Raw genomic sequence first — 21,255 nt, 5'->3', positions numbered from 1 at the left:
TTAATAACATTGTTAATATTCCTACTATAACTACTCCACTGAGGCAGATTTAGGTTCAAATTAATCAGCAAGGATTTGTTAAGGACCTACTATGTGCTAGGCACCAGGGCTGCAAAGACAAAAATAAAACAGCCTTTGCCCTCAAAGCTCTTATATTCTATAGGTAAGAAGTAAGTAAAAAATTTCTTAACAATTAGAAGAATTTTATTTATTAATATTCCTACTATAATTAATCCACTGAGGTAGATATAGGTTCAAGTTAATCAGCAAGGATTTGTTAAGGACCTACTATATGCTAGGCACCAGGGCTGCAAAGACGAAAATAAAATAGCCCTTGCCCTCAAGGCTCTTATGTTCTATAGGTAAGAAGTAAGGAAAAAATTTCTTAACAGAAGAATTCAAAAGGATTACTTCAGAGCATTCATAGAGTTAGGAAATTGGAGGTCTTCAACCAAAAGGAAGGGAACAAACATTTATAAAGCACCTACTATGTGCTGGGGACTGTGCCAAATGCTTTACACACATTATCTCATTTGATCCTCCCAGACAACCTGGGAGGTAGGGGCTATTATTGTCCTGATTTTACATTTGAAGAAGTCTACGCTTACATAGCCAAGTTAAATGACTCGCCCAGGGTCACACAGCTAGTAAGTGTCTGAGGTCAGAATTGAAGTCACGTCTTTTTGACTCCAGACACAGCTCTCTAGCCCCAAACTGGATTTATGCCCTTTGATCATGGTGCCAAAGGGATTCTTGTTCAGTTATGGGTTGGAGTAGAAAATCTTTGAGGTCCCTTCTCTCCCTGAGATTCCATGATCCTGTTTTTTTTTTTTTATTCTACCACACTATTAATAGTGTCTGTCTCATTTTGGGGGGGGGGGCGGTATATGTGAACACATTTGAGATTAATGTTCATTGAAAACATGATCCCTCTATCAGATCACATTTTCTTGACTGCTTAAGTTGGCCAAAAGGAAGTAAAAATGGCTAGTTTCAAATGATAGGTTAAAAATGTACCTTTTGGATTTTGACTGAAGTGTCAAAGGTCCATTTTTCTCCATTGTTTGTGGCAGAGATATGCGCTGGAATAAGGGAACTATCTTGAAAGCGTCTGTGGACTACATCCGAAAACTACAGCGAGAACAGCAGAGGGCAAAAGAACTTGAAAACAGACAGAAGAAACTGGAACATGCCAACAGGCATCTTCTGCTCAGAATCCAGGTACGCGGACCTCCTCTTAGGGAGGGGAACCCTCCGGGAAGGGATGGGTTCAAGAATGAGTGGGGTCTGTTAGTTACTTTCTTTGGTTGGTTGGTAGACTAGCTTGTTTTTCACTTTCATAAACATAATCTGTTTCATCATCTTTATTGCTAAATTCCCTGGAGTCCCAGCCTTCTTGGGGTCCATGCTGTGAGGCAGTCTATCTGGGAAAAGACCTTAGAGTGATGCTTTTTTGTTCAAGTCACTAAACCCACTTAGATAGTAGATGACATCTCTCAAGAGGCAACATGGTGTTGGACAGAATGCTGGACTTGGAGTCCGAAAGACTTGAGTTCAAATCACACACTAACCCTTACACATAGTGTGACTGTGGGCCTTGTTCTCTCCTCTGTAACATGAGGATAATTATCCCTCCATGGAGTATCTCTGTTCCAGGGTTGTGATGAGGTTCAAATGAAATAATGTATGCAAAACGCTTTGAAACCTTAAAACACTCTGTCTCTGTGACTCTGATTGATGTTTTCATATATTGTAATTTATATATGCTTATTGGCAACTTGTCTGTACCTTGAAGCCTTGGAAGAGGAGCCAGGGGTGCAAAGAAGTGAGTGATGTGCCCATGGCCAGGAGGCAGGACCAGATCTGGGTCTTGCTCCATGGGCAGCTCTATCTGGGCAGTTCCCATGCTGAGCTTTCCCTAGTTTGCTGGAGTCACAGGTCCAGACTCTTCCCTCCTTTATACATAGCATTACATACATACCAGCATTTATATATAATAATAATACTTGCTTTTTCCTTAATTCAAATTCTCCACCGGGAATAGCAAGGGTCCTGTGTAACTTTAATCTTCATTTGTGCCTGTCAGTACTCTCTGACATGAGTATTCAATGAGCATTAGCATGTATCTCTCCTTCTCTCTCTCCCCCTCAATCTATCTCTCATTCTTTCCTCTCTCTCTCTCCTTCTCCTCCCTCCATCTCTCCATCTCTCTTTTTCTCTCACTACCCATTTCTTTCTGTCTCTGTCTCTGTCTCTCCCTTTCCCTTTCTCTTTCCCTCCCTACCCCTCCCTCTGTCTGTCTCCCTCCACCTTTGTTTTTCTCTCATCTCCCTCTTTCTCCCTCTCTCTCCCTCTCCTTTTATCTCTCCACCTCTCTTTCTCTACTTCTCTTTTTCTTTCTCTTCCCCCTCTCTTTCTATCTCTCTTTTTCTCTCCCTCTCTCTTTCCCCTCTCCCTTTTCCTTCTCCCTTCTCTCTCTCTCTCTCTCTCTCTCTCTCTCTCTCTGACACACACACACAAGTAGGCAATGAGCATTAGCATGTAGGTGCAGATTTAAGCGAATATTCATTTTCAAATTGGACTTTGGGGTTTCTTTTCATTTGTGCTTTAACTGAGCGAAGCATGTAGAAATTTTTACAGGAGAAAGAGCCTGTAACCTTAACATCAGTGAAATGGCTATTTTCTTAAATGGCCTGGGACTGTAGAAATTACATCTACAGAGACATGAATTTCCAGAGATTTTATAAAGGAACAGACAGAACCATGGGTAACCACCTCATTTCATGCTCACCAGCTGATACTTGTATTCTAGTAAAAGAAATAGCCTAGAGAATCAAGGACTCTCACCTTTGCAATGTCAGGAGAAAGACAGGAAGACCTGGTGTAGAATTCTGGGGAGGTTTTTGGCAAGAGTTGTACAAGAAAGGTTGCACATAGATAGGTTGCATTCTGCATTGCTGATAAGAATTTAAAAAGAAAAAAAAAAGGTTACTAATATAGTTCTCTGATTTAGGCTGAAATCTACTATAAATAGTGCTATATATCCAAGCTATTTCTGAGGCAGCCAGGTGGTGCAGTGGATGGAGTGCCAGGCCTGGAGTCAGGAAGACTCATCTTTATGAGTTCAAATCTGGCCTCAGATACTAACTGTGCGACGCTGGGCAAGTCCCTTAACCCTGTCTGCCTCAGTTTCTTCATTTGTAAAACAAGCTGCAGAAGGAAATGGCAAACCACTTCAGTATATCTGCCAAAAACACTGCCAATGGGTTGACAAAGAGTTGACAGAACTTCCTGACTTGACTTATTCTTTGTTAAGTTTCTGGTTATCACCCTTAATCCATATACATAATGACAGGTCCTTTTTTATTTTTTTTCTGACCTATCCCTCTATTCTAAGAATTTTGAAAAAGTCTGGAAAGATTTTTTGAGAATGATATTATTTATAATATTTCCAGAGAAAGCAAAAAAGAGACATTTATTATTCTTCCATACGTAGTAATCAGCAGAGCTAGAATTCAGGTCCTATGGCTCCAAGCCCTTCATTCTTTGCCCTCAGCCATGCCACCTTCCAGTAATAATAAATGCCTTTTTAGATAGTACTTTAAAGAGAATGAAGTACTTCAGATACATCATCACAGTTGAGTTTCATAAAAAACCCTGTGAATTCAGTACTACCGATATCATTGTCCCAATTTTACAGGTAAGGAAACTGAAGCACATAGCCATTAAGCTATTTTTCCATAAGAGACTAAAAATAAATTGTTCAGGAACATACATTGGTTAACATATTAGTGGTAGTATGAAAGGTTAGCCCCCCTTTGCAAACACTTCTAATCTTTGATGTAGCCCCATGAGTTCCATTCAATGTTTAATTCATCATCATCACTGATCTGGACAGTGGTTCTCTTGGTACAGGGCTAACTCCTGGTGAAGAAATCCCCCATCCCAATGATCGGCACCTACTCTGCAATTTATGGACTTGGAGAGTGGCCCAGGACACTTGGGGTTTAAGTGACTTGCCTAGGGTCACACCACAAGTGCTTGTCAGAGATAGGGCCTGCACTCCAGTCTTCCTCATCTGAGGCTTTCTCCCCACTCTTCCATGCTGTCTCTTCCTGTTATTATCACAGTAGAGAAGTAGAGAAATCTTAGTGCCTAGTAGATTATAGTTCGATATTCAGAATCTAAAACCAGAAGGACTATAATTATGGAGAGATTGAGTCTGCTTTCTATGGGTAACCTAGGTTTTATCACCCACAGGCTAGATTCTTGGCTACAAGTGCTTTGGCCATGGCAACCCACTTGAAACCTTTTTTTTTTTTTAAGTAAGAGGACTTATATTTTCTCTGGACCTAAGTAATTATTGGTATTATTGTCATCATCATCATTTTTATTATTATTCATCATTCTCATTTTTATTATTATTTTAGGAACTTGAGATGCAAGCTCGAGCACATGGACTTTCCCTCATTCCATCCACGGGGCTTTGTTCCCCAGATCTGGTGAACCGTGTCATCAAACAAGAACCAGTCCTTGAAAACTGCAGTCAGGATGTCCTTCAGCATCACCCAGACCTCACCTGCACAACCACCCTTGATCTTACAGATGGCACCATCACTTTCAGCAATAATCTGGGAAACGGGACAGAAACAACAACTGCCTACAGTGTCCCCACCAAAATGGGCTCCAAACTGGAAGACATCTTGATGGACGATACTCTCTCTCCCATCGGGGTGACAGATCCCCTTCTCTCGTCGGTATCTCCTGGAGCTTCCAAAGCAAGTAGCCGGAGGAGCAGCATGAGTATGGAAGATACTGATCATGCCTGTTAGCAAACGTGTGATCGGCCTTCTCATAAACTGCTTTACTTCCTGATCAGTAGATTCAATGATTTTACCTTTTGGGGTTTTCTTGATAATTTTCCTTTAATATAAAAATTTTTTCATGCTTCATCGATAGCCCAGTCTATATTTTATTTTTTAGAATTTTGTGAAAAAGACATATATTCTATTTTAAAATTACCAATGCCTCCAAAGTATTGTACAAGACATGTACAGTATCTGTGAACTGGATTCACCGTGAACTTTAGAATTCTGAGCAATAGAATTTTGAATCAAAATCATGGCCAACTTTTATTCAGGTGAAACTTGGTTTGAGACTTCATGCCAGCTCTTTACTTGGAAATGAAATGCACGAGTTTAATGGAAGAATGTAAAGCAACCAAAAAGCCCTTTGCCATTTTGTAAATGTATTGATTTATTAGTGCTGCCTTAAAAATACAATATCCTTCCAGCATTGTTTAGCCTTTATACCACAGACTGTTTTAAGAGATACGACTACACTCTTAGAGAACAACTCATTTTTTTTCTTTTGCCAGTTGGTTAAGAAACATTATTGATGGCTGTTTTCAGGGCGCAAGAAGAGGGGAGAGATCCGGACTGCTAAAATAGAAAGCTAGTTTTAATCTCACTCTCAATTTCTTGATGCTTTTCTGATCTTGTCTTCTTAAATGAGTGTGGGTCAGCTTTTCAGGAGAAAAATATTTTATTGTGGAAAAAGAAATGTTGTACTTTCCAAGTCAGATATCAAGGAGCACTTGAAAGTTTTTTTTTCTTTTTAAAAATTTTCTTTTTTGGGAGTAAAAACTAAACTGGGCACATTTCTAATTGGCTTTAGGACTTTAATTTTTAAAAAAAAATGTGTTGTATTGTTAATTTGATTTGTATGGATTCTTTATTCTCATTATTCTTTTCAATACATTTGTATTCATTTATAAGGAGATGCATCAAAAATGACAAGTTTTCAACATTTTTAAAACTCACTGGTTTTCTGCATTCTTTATAAACACTTGAATGGAAGATTTTTTTGCAGGGTCCTGTGTTTAAAAGAGAGATTTGAGAATATTTTGTATATTATAGTCTCACTTGGAAATGTTTTTAAATGCATTTAAGATGTAGTATAAATAGATTAGGTAAACAAGGCTTTATAGACAAAATAAACTTACATATTTATTTTTAGTGATACAAAAAATAGAAATATTCTTGCAAACCAATAACCGTAGAGTTAATATGCCCATTACGGTCATAGAAATGGGGGGGTTTGTTTCATCAAACTCACTGGCATTTTTTTTAAGAGAGAGATTACTATATCGGCAAATTACTGTTACTTGATAATGTTGTTAAAATTTTAACATACAGCAATGTTGTAAAGGTAGTTTCAGTGCATTATCTACTCAAGTGTAGTCCTATGCAATAACTGTAGCATTATCTGTATTATATCAAGCCTAGATGTTTGACAAAGATGACATAGGGTGTTACGAGCCAGGCTGACGAGTGGAATTTCTCTATAGCGGCCTCCAGTTTGGTTGGAAGAGGCAGAAAAGCTTATCTCATTCAGAATGAAGTGCCTTAAATATAGGAGTAGTCTTCTTTGGACTAGCACTGACTGAAGTGTGACATAGGAGAAAGTTTTCGGGTGTTTTTTTAAGAGTAAAAAGGAAGGAGTAGCATGGTGCCAACGTAGACATTAAGAGCTTCCAATTTTCCTTCAGCCATTTAAAAATATTAAATATATTTTAGTGACAGTGCCAACTTTTTTCATCAGGAAAACTTTTTTTCAGGATGGTCTTAAAAAAAAGTATTTAAAAGTCAAATGTGAATTGATGATGAATGTGGATCGAGGATGTCAGTTACACTAGTGGAAAAAAAAAATCCATTGCACATTTCCCATGCACGTTGGGCTAGGAAAATCCTTGGAAACATTGATGATGCTATCAATTTTTATAGCTTTATTACTTGAGGGGGTAGGGAAAAACTTTCCCATTCTTTCAACCCCCCCATCATTGTACAGCTCTTTTACTTAGGTAGCTACGCAGTTGCCGGTTTGTGCTTGAACTGCTAATTGTACCATAGGTATTCATTGATACAATCATAGCATTGTCCCTCTTTTCCTGTATCTATGGGGAGGGAGGGGGTAGAAACTGGCAAGGATGAAGGTCAGAGTCTGCACTGTCATTCGGCCTCTTTTCCTTAGCCAGTTTGGAGAAATTCTAGCCAGCGTATGGCTTGGGGTGGGGGGAAGGGGACTGCATGGAGGACACTGGCCTTTGTAATCTGACCAGCACTAAACAACCTGCTTGAAACGTTTATTTATAGACCGTATGGCATTCTGTACCACGACCCTGCCTCCTGCAGCCTCTGGGCAATTAGTCAGTCAGTCAAGAAACGTTTATTAAGCGCCTACCTTTCGCCAGGTGCTGTCATAAGCACTGGAGCTAGTTGCTGGCTCCTCTTGGCCCTTGATTGCAACAGGGCATAAACCAGGTTACAGAAGAGAAAGAGAAGAGCCCAGGAGGATGCGCCAGTAGTCTGGGGGTGGCTTTATTTATTTCTTTTTTGCCAAAGGGAGAGTGGAATCATTGCAGTTACTAGTGGGTCAGAGAGTCAGGAGTTTGGGGGCAGTGTGTTGTAGCCACGAGATAAAGATGCAGCCCACGGGGACAGTTGATTGTGGTCCTGGGGCCCTTACTCTGAAATGACCACAATGCCAGACTTGTCCAGCCACCCCCTCATATTAGGGATGTGAAATACCCAGCATTCTAATGTTGCCAAAACCATGTATCCAACATGACAATGTATAGTAATGATGTAGTTCTTTCTGTTTTTTTAGACAATAAAGCAATAAACTTTGCAACCAATACCAATTAAGAGAAAGCTGAAAAGAGACAGAGTCAAACTCACAGGAATGCACTTACTTATGTTTTTGAAGAAAAATGCACTGGGGAGAAAGCTGATATAGATGATAGTACATTAAAAAAAAAAAAGAAAAAAGAGAAACCTTTTCTTGAAAAAGTGACAAATGACTGTCTCTTGCTGACGCTTGGTACTGTAATGTGGATATATTTACCTGCTGCTGACCACAGCAATGCTTTGTGTGTGGTCTATAGCACTGTCAACTATGGGTCAATATTAATGTATCCAATTGATCTGTTCTTGAGAGACTGATTAAAGCATTTGGTTTTTCACATACATAGTGGTGGCCCATGGTGTTCAGTTAACGCCAGGTTTCATTGTGTGCGCTTTAGTTTCTGTTTTCAAGTATTGCCTTGAAGTCTTGTATATTTAGTGCTGGGAAGGACCTCAGAGGCCATCTGGTCTAACCTCCTCATATTTCAAACTGAGGCCCAGGAAGGGAACATGTCCAAGGGTCACACAAGTAGGAAATAACTAGAATCAGGATTCCCTCCCAGGTCCATTAACTCAAAATCTGGTGCTCTTTTATCCAAAAAGCAACCCAATCGAATTCAATGAGAATTTATTAAATGCCTTCTGCACACCAGGTACTGCGTTAGGTTCTGGGAATACAAAGACAAAACTGAATGCCCCTGTCCTCAAGAATGTTACTTTCTATTGGGGCGGGGGGGGGGGGGCGGGGAGGAAGGAGAGATAACACATACACAGAAAAGTAAATACCAAGTTATTATGGAGGGAAGATAGTAGCATCTGAGGAGGTCAAGAAAAGCCTACAAAGGTTTTAAACCTCTTTTTGTGTCAGCACCCATGGGAAGGCAATCTGGTGAAGCCAGAGACTCTTCTCAGAATCAGATTTTTAATTGCATATAATAAGATATAGGATTATCAAAGAGATTAATAATATTGAAATACAGTTATCAACTTATTTTAACAAATGAGTTAACCTATAAGAATCCCTGCCCTAATCAAAGAGATTGTTTTGCACTGGGCCTTGAAGGAAGCTCTGTATGCATATTTTCCATTGATTTTAATGATTTTCCATTTATTTCCATTGATTTAATGTAAAATATTTGAAAAAAAAACAGCAAAAGTACTTTTTTTTGTCTTAAATGCTATTCATCTTGCCTTTTATTTGAAACATTTTCAGTTACACGATTTATAATTTTAAAGGTTGTAATTATCTATTTTTTTCTAAATCAGGAGAAATCTTAGGGTCTAATGATATTAATTATATGCTTTAGCTTTTGTAGTTTAAGTTAAAATGTTGTTTTTGTTGGATGTCGTTTACCTAAAGAGAAATGATTAAGTCTTCCATGTGGATTTACACAAGGAATTTTGGTATTTAAAATACATTTATGTTATTAGACATTTCATCAAAATAACAGCTCTATGCTGGTATTCATTTATTTCAATACTTAAGAATTTTTTTTTTCTTAAGTGTTGGATTTGAATTGGAAAGTGTCAGATTTAACATGTCTCTATTCCCTAGTCATACCTTAAACTTCTGCCCTTTTAAAAAAAAATACCTCTAAACCTCTGGAGAAAAGTATCATGAAATTTCTAACTCTGTTAATCTGTCAGCTCCTTTCTTTAAAACCTTGCAGGTTTTTCCCCCCATAAAATTATAATATAACCTAGGAAAGCCATTATTTTTTGAGGTTATTTTATCTTTTATTTCCATTTGTCATAAAGAGAAATTTTAGTTTCAGATCATGAATTCTTAAACAAAAAGAAATTGAGAAACTGACTTTGGGAGGGGCTATTGTTCATTTACTGCAGGAAACCTTGTATGGGTGTTCTATAAGCTATCTGGGTGATTTCAAATTGAAGGATCTTAGGGTTGGTCCAAACTGGCTCCTGAGAGAGGTCATCCTCCAGAAAGAAAAAAGGTCTTTTCCCCAACAAATATGTTGTTCACAACATATACGAAATCATAGTGGTTGTGTGGTAAAGAGGACAGAACCTTGGATTGAAAGTCAGATCCTGGATTTGAGTTCTGGCTCTGCCATTTCTACCCTACGGGACCTTGATTAAGTTGTATATCTTCGTTGGGCCTTCTCTGGGTTGTAGTCCCTGAGTCTGTAAAATGAGTAGGGGCAGAGGGGTGTACCTGATGACCTTCACTAAATTGCCTTCCAATTCAAGATCAGTGATAATATCATCACTCTATTCCCTGTACTTCCTCCTCCTGATTCCCCCAAGCACCCCAACCTACGTGTGTTGCCATAGTTCCTTTGCCAGCACATCTATCTGCTTGCACTGGGAGCTGTCAACAGGTAATCACAATTTCATGAAACTTGCGTGAAAACTCAAAAAGACAAGTTTTAGGGGACCTCCTAACAATCCTCAACAGAGATCATGGGGCAGCTTCATGTTAGCTTTGTAACTACACTCAAGAAGAACACCTTTCTCTGTAAAAGTCCCACCAGAGCTTCTGGATTTCATCTCTCTTCCCACTCAAATGCTGACCCCCACCAACAGCCAAGATTCTGAGTTGTGATAAACCTTTGCAGTAGTGGATGTGCCATGAGGATAATTGTACATTTTAATTTTTAACAAACATGTTGAATCAAAGCTATCATCTCTAGATATTTCTTTTCCCCCTCTTTTCAGATTTTAGTTCATGCTACATGTTTAAGAGAGAAATCTTAACCTTCTCTGCTGTCTGTGTGTATGTGTGTGCATATGTGTGTGTACACATTCACCAGATAGAATATCATGGAAGAGAATCACACAGGACAGGCAGGCAAAAATGAGCTGGGAACTGTATTGATCTGAATTGTGGGAGGTTGGAGCCAAGATGGCAGAGTAAAGGTGGGGACTTGCCTGAGCTCTCCCCCAAACTCCTCCAAATACCTTTAAATAATTACTAAAGAAATTCTAGAGTGGCAGAACCCACAAAAAGATGGAGTAAAACAATTTCTCAGCTCAAGACAACTTAGAAGATCGGCAGGAATGGTCTGTTGCATTGGGGTGAAAGAGGAACACAGTCCAGCCACACACAGCACCAGTGCAGACCTGGCTCCAGCAAACCAGGAGCAGGCTTAAGGGCTACTGAATCAGTGATAGTAGAGGCGCTCTCCAGACCTCTCAGCCCATAGATGGTAAGAGGATTGGACAACAGGTCAGAAGGAGGTTTACAGGGATCCCTTGCTGGCATCAGGAGAAGTACTCTATTGCATTGCCTATATTTGGATCTGGGTCACAATCCTGGGTCTTAGTCCCAGTGTGAGGAGGAGTACTAGTACAGCAGAGCTTGCAACTGCAGGGGAACAGGGACCCTGGTCACAGTTCCAGGGTTGAAAAGAGTGCTTGTGGTCCCTCACAAACCTGGATTGTACTACCTTGGAAGAGCCAAAAACTTACAGGTCCCCAGAATTACCTCTGAAAACAGCTGCACAAAAAAACCTGAAGCTTGGGACAGTGCCCCTTCCAATTGGGAAACAGAGCCCCATTTTAGCATAGAGTTAAAAGTCAAGAAATAGTCTGGAAAATGAGCAAACAACAGAAAGAAATTCTGATCATAGAAAGGAATTCAGACTATAACAAGGAAGATCAAAATACCCATGCAGAAGAAGACAAAGAAAAATTCCTGCATCCAAAGACTCAAAGAAAATTATAAATTGGTCTCAGGCCATGGAAAAGCTCAGTAAGAATTTTAAAAATCAAATAAAAGAGGTAGACAAAAGTTGGGAAGAGAAATGAGTGATGCAGGAAAATCATGAAAAGAGTCAACTTGTTAAAGAGGCATAAAAAAGTACTGAAGAAAATAATGCCTTAAAATACAGAATAGGCCAAATGGCAAAAGAGAAAGAAAAATCCAATGAAGAGAACAATTCCTTGAAAAACAGAGTTGGCCAAATGGAAAAAAAAATATGCAAAAATTCACTGAAGAGAAGAACTCCTTCAAAAGTAGAACTGGCCAAATGGAAAAGGAGGTACAAAAGCTCACTGAAGAAAATAATTTCTTAAAAGTTAGAATTGGACAAATGGAAGCTTATGACTTTATGAGCCATTAAGAAACAAACAAAATCAAAAGAATGAAAAAATAGAAGAAAATGTGAAATATCTCATTGGAAAAACAACTGACCTGGAAAATAGATCCAGGAGAAGTAATTTAAGAATTATTGGACTACCTGAAAGTTGTGATAAAAAAAAAAAGAACCTAGACATCCTATTTCAAGAAATTATCAAGGAAAACTGCCCTGATATTCTAGAACCAAAGGGTAAAATAGAAACAGAAAGAATTCACCTATCATCTCCTAAAAAAAAGATTCCAAAGTGAAAACTCCCAGTAATATTATAGCCAAATTCCAGACCTCCCAGGTCAATGAGAAAATACTGAAAGCAGCCAAAAATAAACAATTCAAATATTGTGGATCCACAATCAGGATAACACAAGATTCAGCAGGTTCTACATGAAAGAATCAGAGGACTTGTAATATGATATTTTGGAGGGCAAAAGAATTAGGATTAAAACCAAGAATCACCTACTCAGCAAATCTGAGTATAATCCTTCAGGGGGGAAAATGGATATTTAATGAAATAGAGGACTTTCAAGCATTCTTGATGAAAAGACCAGAGCTGAATAGAATATTTGACTTTCAAATATAAGATGCAAAAGAAACATAAAAACGTAAACAGGAAAGAGAAATCATAATGGATCTGATAAAGTTAAACTGATATTCTTACATGGGAAAATTATACTTATAACTCTTAAACACTTTCTCATCGTTAGGGCAGTTAGAAGGAGTATAAATACACAGAAAATAGAGGTTGAATGTGATGGTATAATTATCTAAAAAAAAAATTAAGGGACGAGAAAGAAGAATGCACTGGGAGAGGTAGAATGGTAGAATATATATGACATATAAGAGGCCTGAAAGAGATTTTATAGTGGAGAGGAAAATGGGGAAGTGGTAAGGGGAGCACTTGAACCTTACTCTCATTGGAATTGGCTCAAAGAGAGAATAATAGACATAGTCAGTTGGGCATAGAAATCTATCTTACCATACAAGAAAGTAGAAAGGGAAGAGGTTAAGATAATGGGGTGGGAGGGCTGATAGAAGTGACAGAAGTTTGGGGGAGGTAAAAGTCAGAAGCAAAACACTTTTAAGAATGGAAGGGTAAAAGGAGAGAGAGAGAGAGAGAGAGAGAGAGAGAGACAGAGACAGAGAGAGAGAGAGAGAGACAGAGAGAGAGAGAGAGAGAGAGAGAGAAATAGGGGGAAAATAGGATAGAGGGAAATGTATGGTTGGTAATTATTACTATGAAAACAAATTTTACATTGAGTTTCTCTGATAATGACTTCATTTCTCAAGCACATGGAGAATTGAGTCAAATTTATAGAAATAAGAGCCATTTCTCAATTAATAAATAGTCAAAGGATATGAACAGGCAGACAAAATAATCAAAGCTATCTATAGTCATATTAAAAAAAGCTCTAGATCTGTATTGTGGTGGAAGTACCTACATTGATGAGATTGCAGATTCATTAAAATTTTCGAGTTTGAGATTTCTTAAGCAACTAAGTGATGTGAGGCAAACTCTTAGAAATTGAGTCAAGACAACAAGTACCCATAAAGTACCTACTATGTGTTAAGCACTGTGTTAAACACTAGGGATTCAAAGAAAGACAAAAAAACAGTCCCTTCTCTCAAAACACTCAGAATAATGGAGGATACAACATTAAAACATCTCTGTACAAGCAAGATACATACAGAATAAACTGGAACCAATCACCAAAGCAGAGGGAGTACCGTTACAAGGGATCAGGAAAGGGTTCTTGTAGAATGTGAAATTTTAGCTGGGGTGTAAGGAAAGGCAGGAGGTGGAAATGAGGAAGGAGAGAGTTCTGCGTAGGGGGACAGTCAGTAAAAATATGCAGAGTGGGAAGTTGTGGTATCTTATTTGAGAAGCATTGAATGTTGAGGGTAGCAAAGACATATTTTCATTATTTTTGGGAAGATGTGGAAGATAGTGTTGAATTAGTCAGGACTATAGCTGAAGTCCAGTGGCAATAATGAGACTTCATGTCTCTTTAGGCAAAAGTGCCAGTAGTATAGCCACAGTCTGGGTGAAGTAGTCATAGGGTCATAGATGCAGGTAATCAGGGGACGTCAGCATTCATTTAGTCCAACGCTCCCATTTTATAATTGAGGAAACTGAAGCCAAAGAGGTTTTAACCTGCCCAAAGTCACACACATACTAGTAAGAGTCAGAAGCATGACTTGAACCCAGGTTCTCTCAGTCCAGAGCCAATGTCCTTTCTATTGTATGTACTATTAATGCCTCCCTATTAAAATGGCATTTTCCCAAAAGATCCACAGAAATGTACACAAGTATGTGTACCATATCAAGATTTTCTATCACATGCAAAAAAACCCACATAGATTGTACAGATGAGGCTATTTTTGGTATTTAATATTTCATATCTGTAGGTGCTTTTAGAAAGGAGACAGTCACCTAGATAAATATAGGCACTAAACCTGTGGTTTTCAAGATAAACATTTTAATAAGGTTGGGATCAATTCATCCTGATCATTTTGGATGAGTGGAGCCTCTGATTAGAGACACTGTGCATCGGTTGGAAAAGGTTCTCTTAAAAAGTTAACTTTAAAGAGTTAAATAGGGTTATAATTTTGTATTTGTTGTAGTTGGAAACATTTGCGTAAATATGGCCAATCTGAATTGGCAGATTTCAGGCTAGAAAGGACCCTAATGATTATTTCATCCAGATCTCTCTTGGAAACTGCTCATGCGTAAGGGTCATGCAGGTAGCAAGTTATAGAGCCTAGATTTGAATGTAGGTCTTTTATTCCAAATCCCAGATTCATTCCTTTGCAATGCTCTGCCTCTCTACTTCCACCACCTTTACTAGGGTTCAAGCAATATACATGTTTAATATGCCCTCTCCTAGGAATTGTTATTTATAGCATTATTTTCGCCTGAAATAGATACCCTCAACCTTTCTTGTCCTGTCTTTTTACCCTATCTAACAGAAGCCCTATTCCAAAAGAGATGTTGGTTCTATATTTAGGCAGGTGAGGACTTTGCTTTAAAAATATCCTTTCCTCCCAGCAGAAAAAAAGGAAGTCACGTGGAAGACAAGATCATTCTACAAAGCCTTCTTCAAGGTCTTTTTTTTTTCTTTAGGGGGTGGGGGGCTGCCAAGCCATTTTTAGCACCACTAATTCAGACTGTAATCCCTGGGAAATTATACAATTCAACAAGCATTTTTGAGGTCCCCTCTATATGACAGGCACTGAGGCGGGGGGGGGGGGAAGGAGGAGGAGGAAGAGGAGGAGGAAGAGAACCAGACGTGTGATTTCATTGGAGTAAGGACTTCCCAATGAGAAAACTGCCTCAACTCTTATAGACCTGCCCCTCATCTGAAATGTTTAGCTTCAGAAAGTTGCCTGGGAGCCCTGAGAGTGACTTGGTCAGGGTCACACAAAAGGTGCTGGAGATACAATGACAACTATGAAGAAATCTTAGCTTACCTTGCACTAGATTTTTTTTGGGGGGTGGGGGGTGGAACTAGTCCTGTGATTTCATTGGCAGCCAGGGGACACAGAAATGTTGGCTTGGAGTGAGGATGACCCAACTTCAAATACCAACACAGACAACTTATCTTTATTTCCTTGGACACGTCACTTATCCTCTCTTAGCCTCAATTCCCTTATCTGTAAAATGGAGATAATGGTAGTACCCACCTCCCAGGGGTGCTGCAAGGATCAAACTAGAACATGTAAAGTGCTTTGCAAACTTTAAAGTGTTAAAGTATCAGCATGAAGAACTCCCACTCACAATGCAGATGCCCCACATTCTACTTCACAGTCTTGGAGGGATTCTTGGGGCCTGCACACACTAAGTACCTTGCCCAAGACCACACCGCATCTATGTGGCAGAGCAGGACCAGAACCCAGGTCTTCCTCTTTCTCTAATGCTAATTCTGTCCACTACTACCATTCTGCTTCTACCAGAATTTGTGCTATAATTGGCCATCTATGGAAAAGAGGATTTGCTTAAGTGTAAAGGAAATTAGAGAATATTTACAGATTCAAATAAAGAAGCCTTCAACTTGTCCAAACACTTTACAAACACCCATATTCCAAACCATGTACACTCATGCCCACTCTATCCATTGTGCTTGGGGCATGAGATAGTCCACAATGGTACAACTTCCACACAACTGGAATTTAATCTTTTATAAGTTCCCCCCCCAAAAAAGGAATAGATAATGACCAAACTTTTCTCCCTACCTTTTCAAGCAAAAGAGTCAGAACACAATTCCCTCTTTTAAATGATGAATTAGGGGCCCCCATTACTCTGCTGTGCTCTTAGGAGCTCTGAAGGCACGAGGGGATGTGCAAAGTAGCTCATACCACTACGCCTTTTGGGGTCTTGTGTCTGCTGTACTTGGTCTCCTCTCTCAATGCTGGCTCTCATTACTTTTTGCAATAGTCAGGTCTGCTTCTAGCATCCCCCTCTCCCATAGGCTCCTTCTTCCCTCTAATTTACTTCTTTCACAGGGATTCTTGGCCTTTTTTTTCCCCCATGGACCCTGAGGAAGTCTAGGGACCCCTTCCCAGACTATTGTTTTTAAGTTCATAAAATGAAATACATAGGATGACAACATAAACCAATGTTGTTGAGATAAAGATAGCATGGGGGCAGCTAGGTGGCGCAGTGAGTAGAGTACAGGCCGTGGAATCAAGAGGACCTGAGTTCAAATCGGACCTCAGATACTTGACACACTTACTAGCTGTGTGACCTTGGGCAAGTCACTTAACCCCAATTGCTCTTCCTTCCCCCCTCCGAAAGAAAGAAAGAAAGGAAGGAAGGAAGAAAGAGAAAGAAAGAAAGATAGAATTGTTTTCTCATCCAGGTTCATGGACCCCAGCAGGTTAAGATCCTGTTCCTGTATCTAGACTGTTATTGTGGGCTGATGTTAGAACATTATCTTAAACTGAAGCAAAGAGTCTGAATGAGGCTTGAGGATTTTTCCTATCAAAAATAGTGGTAATACTTCGTATATTTTTTCCTTTTAAGATTCACAAAACCTTCACAAAATCTTCTTTACCATAGGTTCATAGATTTAGAGCTGGAAAAGACCTTAGAGGCCATGGAATCCAGTTGTTGTTCAGCATTTTTTCAGTTGTGTCTTGCTCTTTTTGAGCCCATTTGGGGTTTACTTGGCAGAGATCCTGGAGTGTTTTGTTATTTCCTCCTCCAGCTCATTTGACAGATGAGGAAACTGAGACAAATGGGGTTAAGAGATTTATCCAGTTACCCAGCTAGTAAGTGTCTGAGGCCGGGTTTGAATTCAGAAAGCTGAGTCTTCCTGACTCTATGCCCTGTACTCTATCTACTGTGCTACCTAGCTGCTCCCATGGAGTCCGACCGCCTCATTTTACAGATGAAGACACCCAGGCCCAGACAGAGCAAGTAACGTGCTCACATCACACAGGCAGTAAGAACCCGATGTGGGTTGTGAATCAGGCTCATCCTATTTCTTTTCTACACATGTATCACCAGGTAACACAATCGAGGCTTAGTCATTCTGCTTCCAAGTCTAAAACCTATGTATTTTTCGTACCCTGTGCCTCCAGGCACAGGAGAATATTGCTTGTGATGCCTTTGTTTGGTTTGTTTTGTGGTTCTTGGTTATGATTCAGATGAAAGTATCTGAATTCAAATGCAAAGTGGACAGATTTCTTAGACCATTTTTGAATCCCATGGATTGCAACTCATTCTTATTTATTCTTTCAAGGAAGACCACAAGTACCCTCAATTGGCTGAGTTAAAGTTCCAATAGTTTTGGAAATAACACGACTGCTTGGTTTTAAACACTGCTCTGCAATTCAGGATTTTCATTGATTCCCATTGGCCTCATCTCCCCAATTCACTGGAATGAGTTGGTTTACATCCAGTGTGAAAACAACCAAGGATTTTTGATTTCTGTGGCTTGGTTTGGATGGTTCCCAAGTTGCTGTTGAAATGAAGACAAGATTCAGGAAGCTACTTGGAGATTTTTGAGTCACCTATAAAATAAACACACAATTTCTCTGCAGTTATAGGAGGAAGACAGAGATAAAGAAGGCCAGTCGTTACTACATTTCACAAGACAGCTGTGAAAAACTGGTAGGGATGATTTTGAAAGGCTGGTCACTGTGGTTGATGCCTTTGGTAGTCAGCGTTGGCTGCATTCCCCTCCCAGCCCCCTAGGCCCATAACTAACAGAGGGAAGCTCGTTTAGTTTGGACTCTCCTGTAGAGAATCTTGGCATTTTTTTTTTTTTGTGCATCTTCTATCTAATTGGCAAAAAAAGGAAATTGTACTAGTATACAATCATCATTGCCACACATTTTATATGTTTTGTTATTTTATTTTAATTTTTTTATATAGGAAAGACAGTGTGGCATGGTAGATAGAAAGCTGGCTTCAGAGTCAGGAAGATCTAGGTTCAAGTCCCCTTTCCACACACTGGCTGAGTGTTCCTGACCCAGTCCCTTAATCACACAGTGTCCCAGGCAATTCTCTAAGATAGTAATTTGCAAAAGAGGGCTTCATTGTTTGAAGGAGTCCCTACAGATCATGAAAGATGAAATGGAAAACCTCTACCTGACCTTGCGGAGGTCAGGTACAAAGTGCTGTAAGGATACATAAATACATTATAATTTGAGGAAGAAGAAAGCATGACCAACTGGGGAGGGTTGGTGGACCTCAAGGAAAGGCTTCCCAAAGCAGAATACCCAGAAAGTGAGTCTTGAAGAGAGCTAAAGCTTCTAAGACGTGGAGGGGAGGAGGTATTCTGGGCATGTGGGGTAGCATGACAAAATCATCCTGGACAAAGGCATGCTGGTGGGAGACAGAGTGCCAAGTTCAGGGAGTGGCACAGGCAGGCAGGTTTTGCTAGAGGGTAGAGTTTAGAGGAAATAATATGAAATAAATTAGCTAGAGTCAGAAATAAGAAGGAGTCAGATGTCAGTAAGCTAGTCAGACTATGAAGGGTTTTACATGCCAGACTGAGGAGTTTATATTTTATCTCAGAGGCAATAAGGGGCCGCTGAAGCTTCTTCTTCATCAACACCATCATCATCATCATCATCCTCCTCCATAGCATGTATGTGTGTATAGGACCTACTATGCGCCAGCACTTTACAAACATTAACTTATGTAATCCTAACAACAACCCTGGTGTTATTAATGTTCTTATTTTACAAATGAGGAAACAGGCAAAGGGATGTTAAGTGACTTGTCCAAGTTCACATGGCCCATATGTGTCTTGGCTGGATTTGGTCTCTCTGACTCTAGACCCCGCACTTCTTGAAAGGCAGAGTGACATAATCAAATCTGTGCATTAGGAAGATTATTTTGGTCATTATGCTGACATTCATGTGGCAATACCGATACCTTGCGCTACTTCCTTTCTCCTTCCCCATCTATGGTTCACTCAACAGGTTGAGGAAAAGAAATTAAAAAACCTGTTTGTTTCATGGTACAGGATGTCTCCCATGGGTGAGGTATACTGAGGCATGGCACTGTCTTGTGAAATCTTATTCATATTGAGTAGTATAGTTTTTACTTTTTATATTGGTGATACATATTAATTAAGGGAATACATGCAAAGTATTGTCACCCTAATTATCAGATATGCACATTAAATGAAGGCAAATTTCCCTTCCCAGCTTGTGACCTCCCAGGCTCCCTGAAACTCTGTTTATTTCTCTGAACTGTGCTCACGCTCACAGGAATCAAGCAACAACAGCATAACTAATGTGACATTCACACAAAACATCCCATTAGTTCCATCTGATCAGTTCTATTCGAGTGAGCACCTAGTGAAACCATGCTGGTCTGATGTGAGGCATGATTTAATACTCTCATTTGTAGGTCGTTTCATTGGGATGCGGTGTGTTATTTACACCAGCGGCAGTGGGTGCCAACTGCACGCCTAAGTTTGCTAGCCGTTGTCAGTGCACATACATGTGTAACATGTTTGCACACACAAACACATACACATTTATATTAATGTATGACGCATTAAGTTGAAGTACTTTCTGGATTATCTTCCTTATTTATCCTGTTAATGTCCAAAATGACAACATCGACTTCTTCTACGGTGGTGATTTATGTCTATAACAAAGAATGTTTGGAAAGATTGGAATTTGGCAAGCTGACGATTCTGGAGAGAATTGATTATAAACCATGGTGCATACACACTCACACACTCATGCACGCACACAATGAGAGTTGTACCATGTGAATAACAATACAGCCTCATTTCAGTCTCAGCTCATGGGACATTTCCTCTAGGAAGATCTTCCTCCTTCTCTAGCTGATAGTGCTGTCTAAATTATTTTGGGTTTATTTTGAGTATTTTTTGTATTTATTTATATATATGCATATTGCTCCCATAGTCTCTAACAGACTGTAAGCTTCTTGAGGACAGCAATAATTTCATTTTTGTCTTTGTATCACCAGCACCTGGCAAAGCACTTGGCATGTAATAGGCCAGGCCCCAAACCAACCCTCTTGCCATCTTCCCTATTCCAACCGATAGCACCATGATATGTCTAGCATCTCAAGTTCACCTGTCATTCTTGATCCCCACCCCCCCTCACACCACAGAGCCAATTAGTTGTCAGATCTGATTCTTTCTAATTCTACGTCTTTTGAACCTACCAAAGTCAGCAAAGTACAATGGAGAGAGTATAAGCTCCAGGGTCAGAAGTGCAGATGGATAGTTGATTTTCAGTTGTGTCCAACCCTTTGTGACCCCTTTTGGGATTTTCTCAGGAAAGATACTAGAGTTATTTGTCATTTCCTTCTGCAGCTCATCTTACCAATGAGGAAACTGAGGCAAACAGGGTTAAGTGACTTGCCCAGGGTCACACAGCCAGTAAGTGTCAGATTTGATCTTGGGAAGGTGAGTGTTCCTGATTGTTGGCCAGGTGCACCACGGCATCACCTAGCTGCCCCATTGAAGTCTACCTTTTAAGCTTTATTACTATGTACCTACTTTGTTCTGGCTAAACCAGCTTTCTTACTGTCCCTCATACACAGTATTCAATCTTCTTTTTCTTGCCTTCTCACTGGCTGGCTCCATTGCTAGAATACACTGGAAGCCCTCTCCCACACTCCCCACCAATCTTTGTCTCTTAAAATCTTTAATTTCCTTTAAGACTCAGCTCCTGTTCCACCTGTCCCAGTGGTCTTAGATCATAGACCCAAGGTTCAGATCATAGAGCCTTGCCTGCTTCCCTCCAAGTTACCTGGTACTTATATTGTATCTATCTCTGTAATGGGCACAATTTATTTGTCCCTACTGGCGTGTGTCTTGGCAGGAATTTTTTTGTTTTTCCATTTTGTCTTGGTGGAGGATAGACCCTTGTATATATTACTTGCATAGGAAAATGAGAGCATAGCTTTAGAACTGGAAACATCATCGAATTTAACACTTATTTTAGAGATGTGAAAACTGAGGCCTTGAGAGGTT

General features: G+C 39.6%; 1 protein-coding gene across 5 annotated transcripts in view; it reads left to right on the top strand.

Annotated features, from left to right (window-relative positions):
- The window catches only part of MITF (melanocyte inducing transcription factor), a 262,177-nt gene extending 254,150 nt beyond the window's left edge, over positions 1–8,027 (top strand). For all 5 annotated transcript variants that reach the window (XM_036738364.1, XM_036738361.1, XM_036738365.1 and 2 more), the window contains exons 9-10: positions 1,074–1,221; positions 4,431–8,027. In XM_036738364.1, the coding sequence (XP_036594259.1) occupies positions 1,074–1,221; positions 4,431–4,832 (550 nt within the window). In that variant the 3' untranslated portion in view covers positions 4,833–8,027. The remainder of the gene's footprint in view (positions 1–1,073; positions 1,222–4,430) is intronic.
- Positions 8,028–21,255: the final 13,228 nt, after the last annotated feature.

The sequence above is a fragment of the Trichosurus vulpecula genome, chromosome 9, assembly GCF_011100635.1.
Source record: "Trichosurus vulpecula isolate mTriVul1 chromosome 9, mTriVul1.pri, whole genome shotgun sequence".
NCBI lineage: Eukaryota > Metazoa > Chordata > Mammalia > Diprotodontia > Phalangeridae > Trichosurus > Trichosurus vulpecula.
Note: the sequence above shows the minus strand (reverse complement) of the source record. Positions and strands in the feature narration are given on the sequence as shown.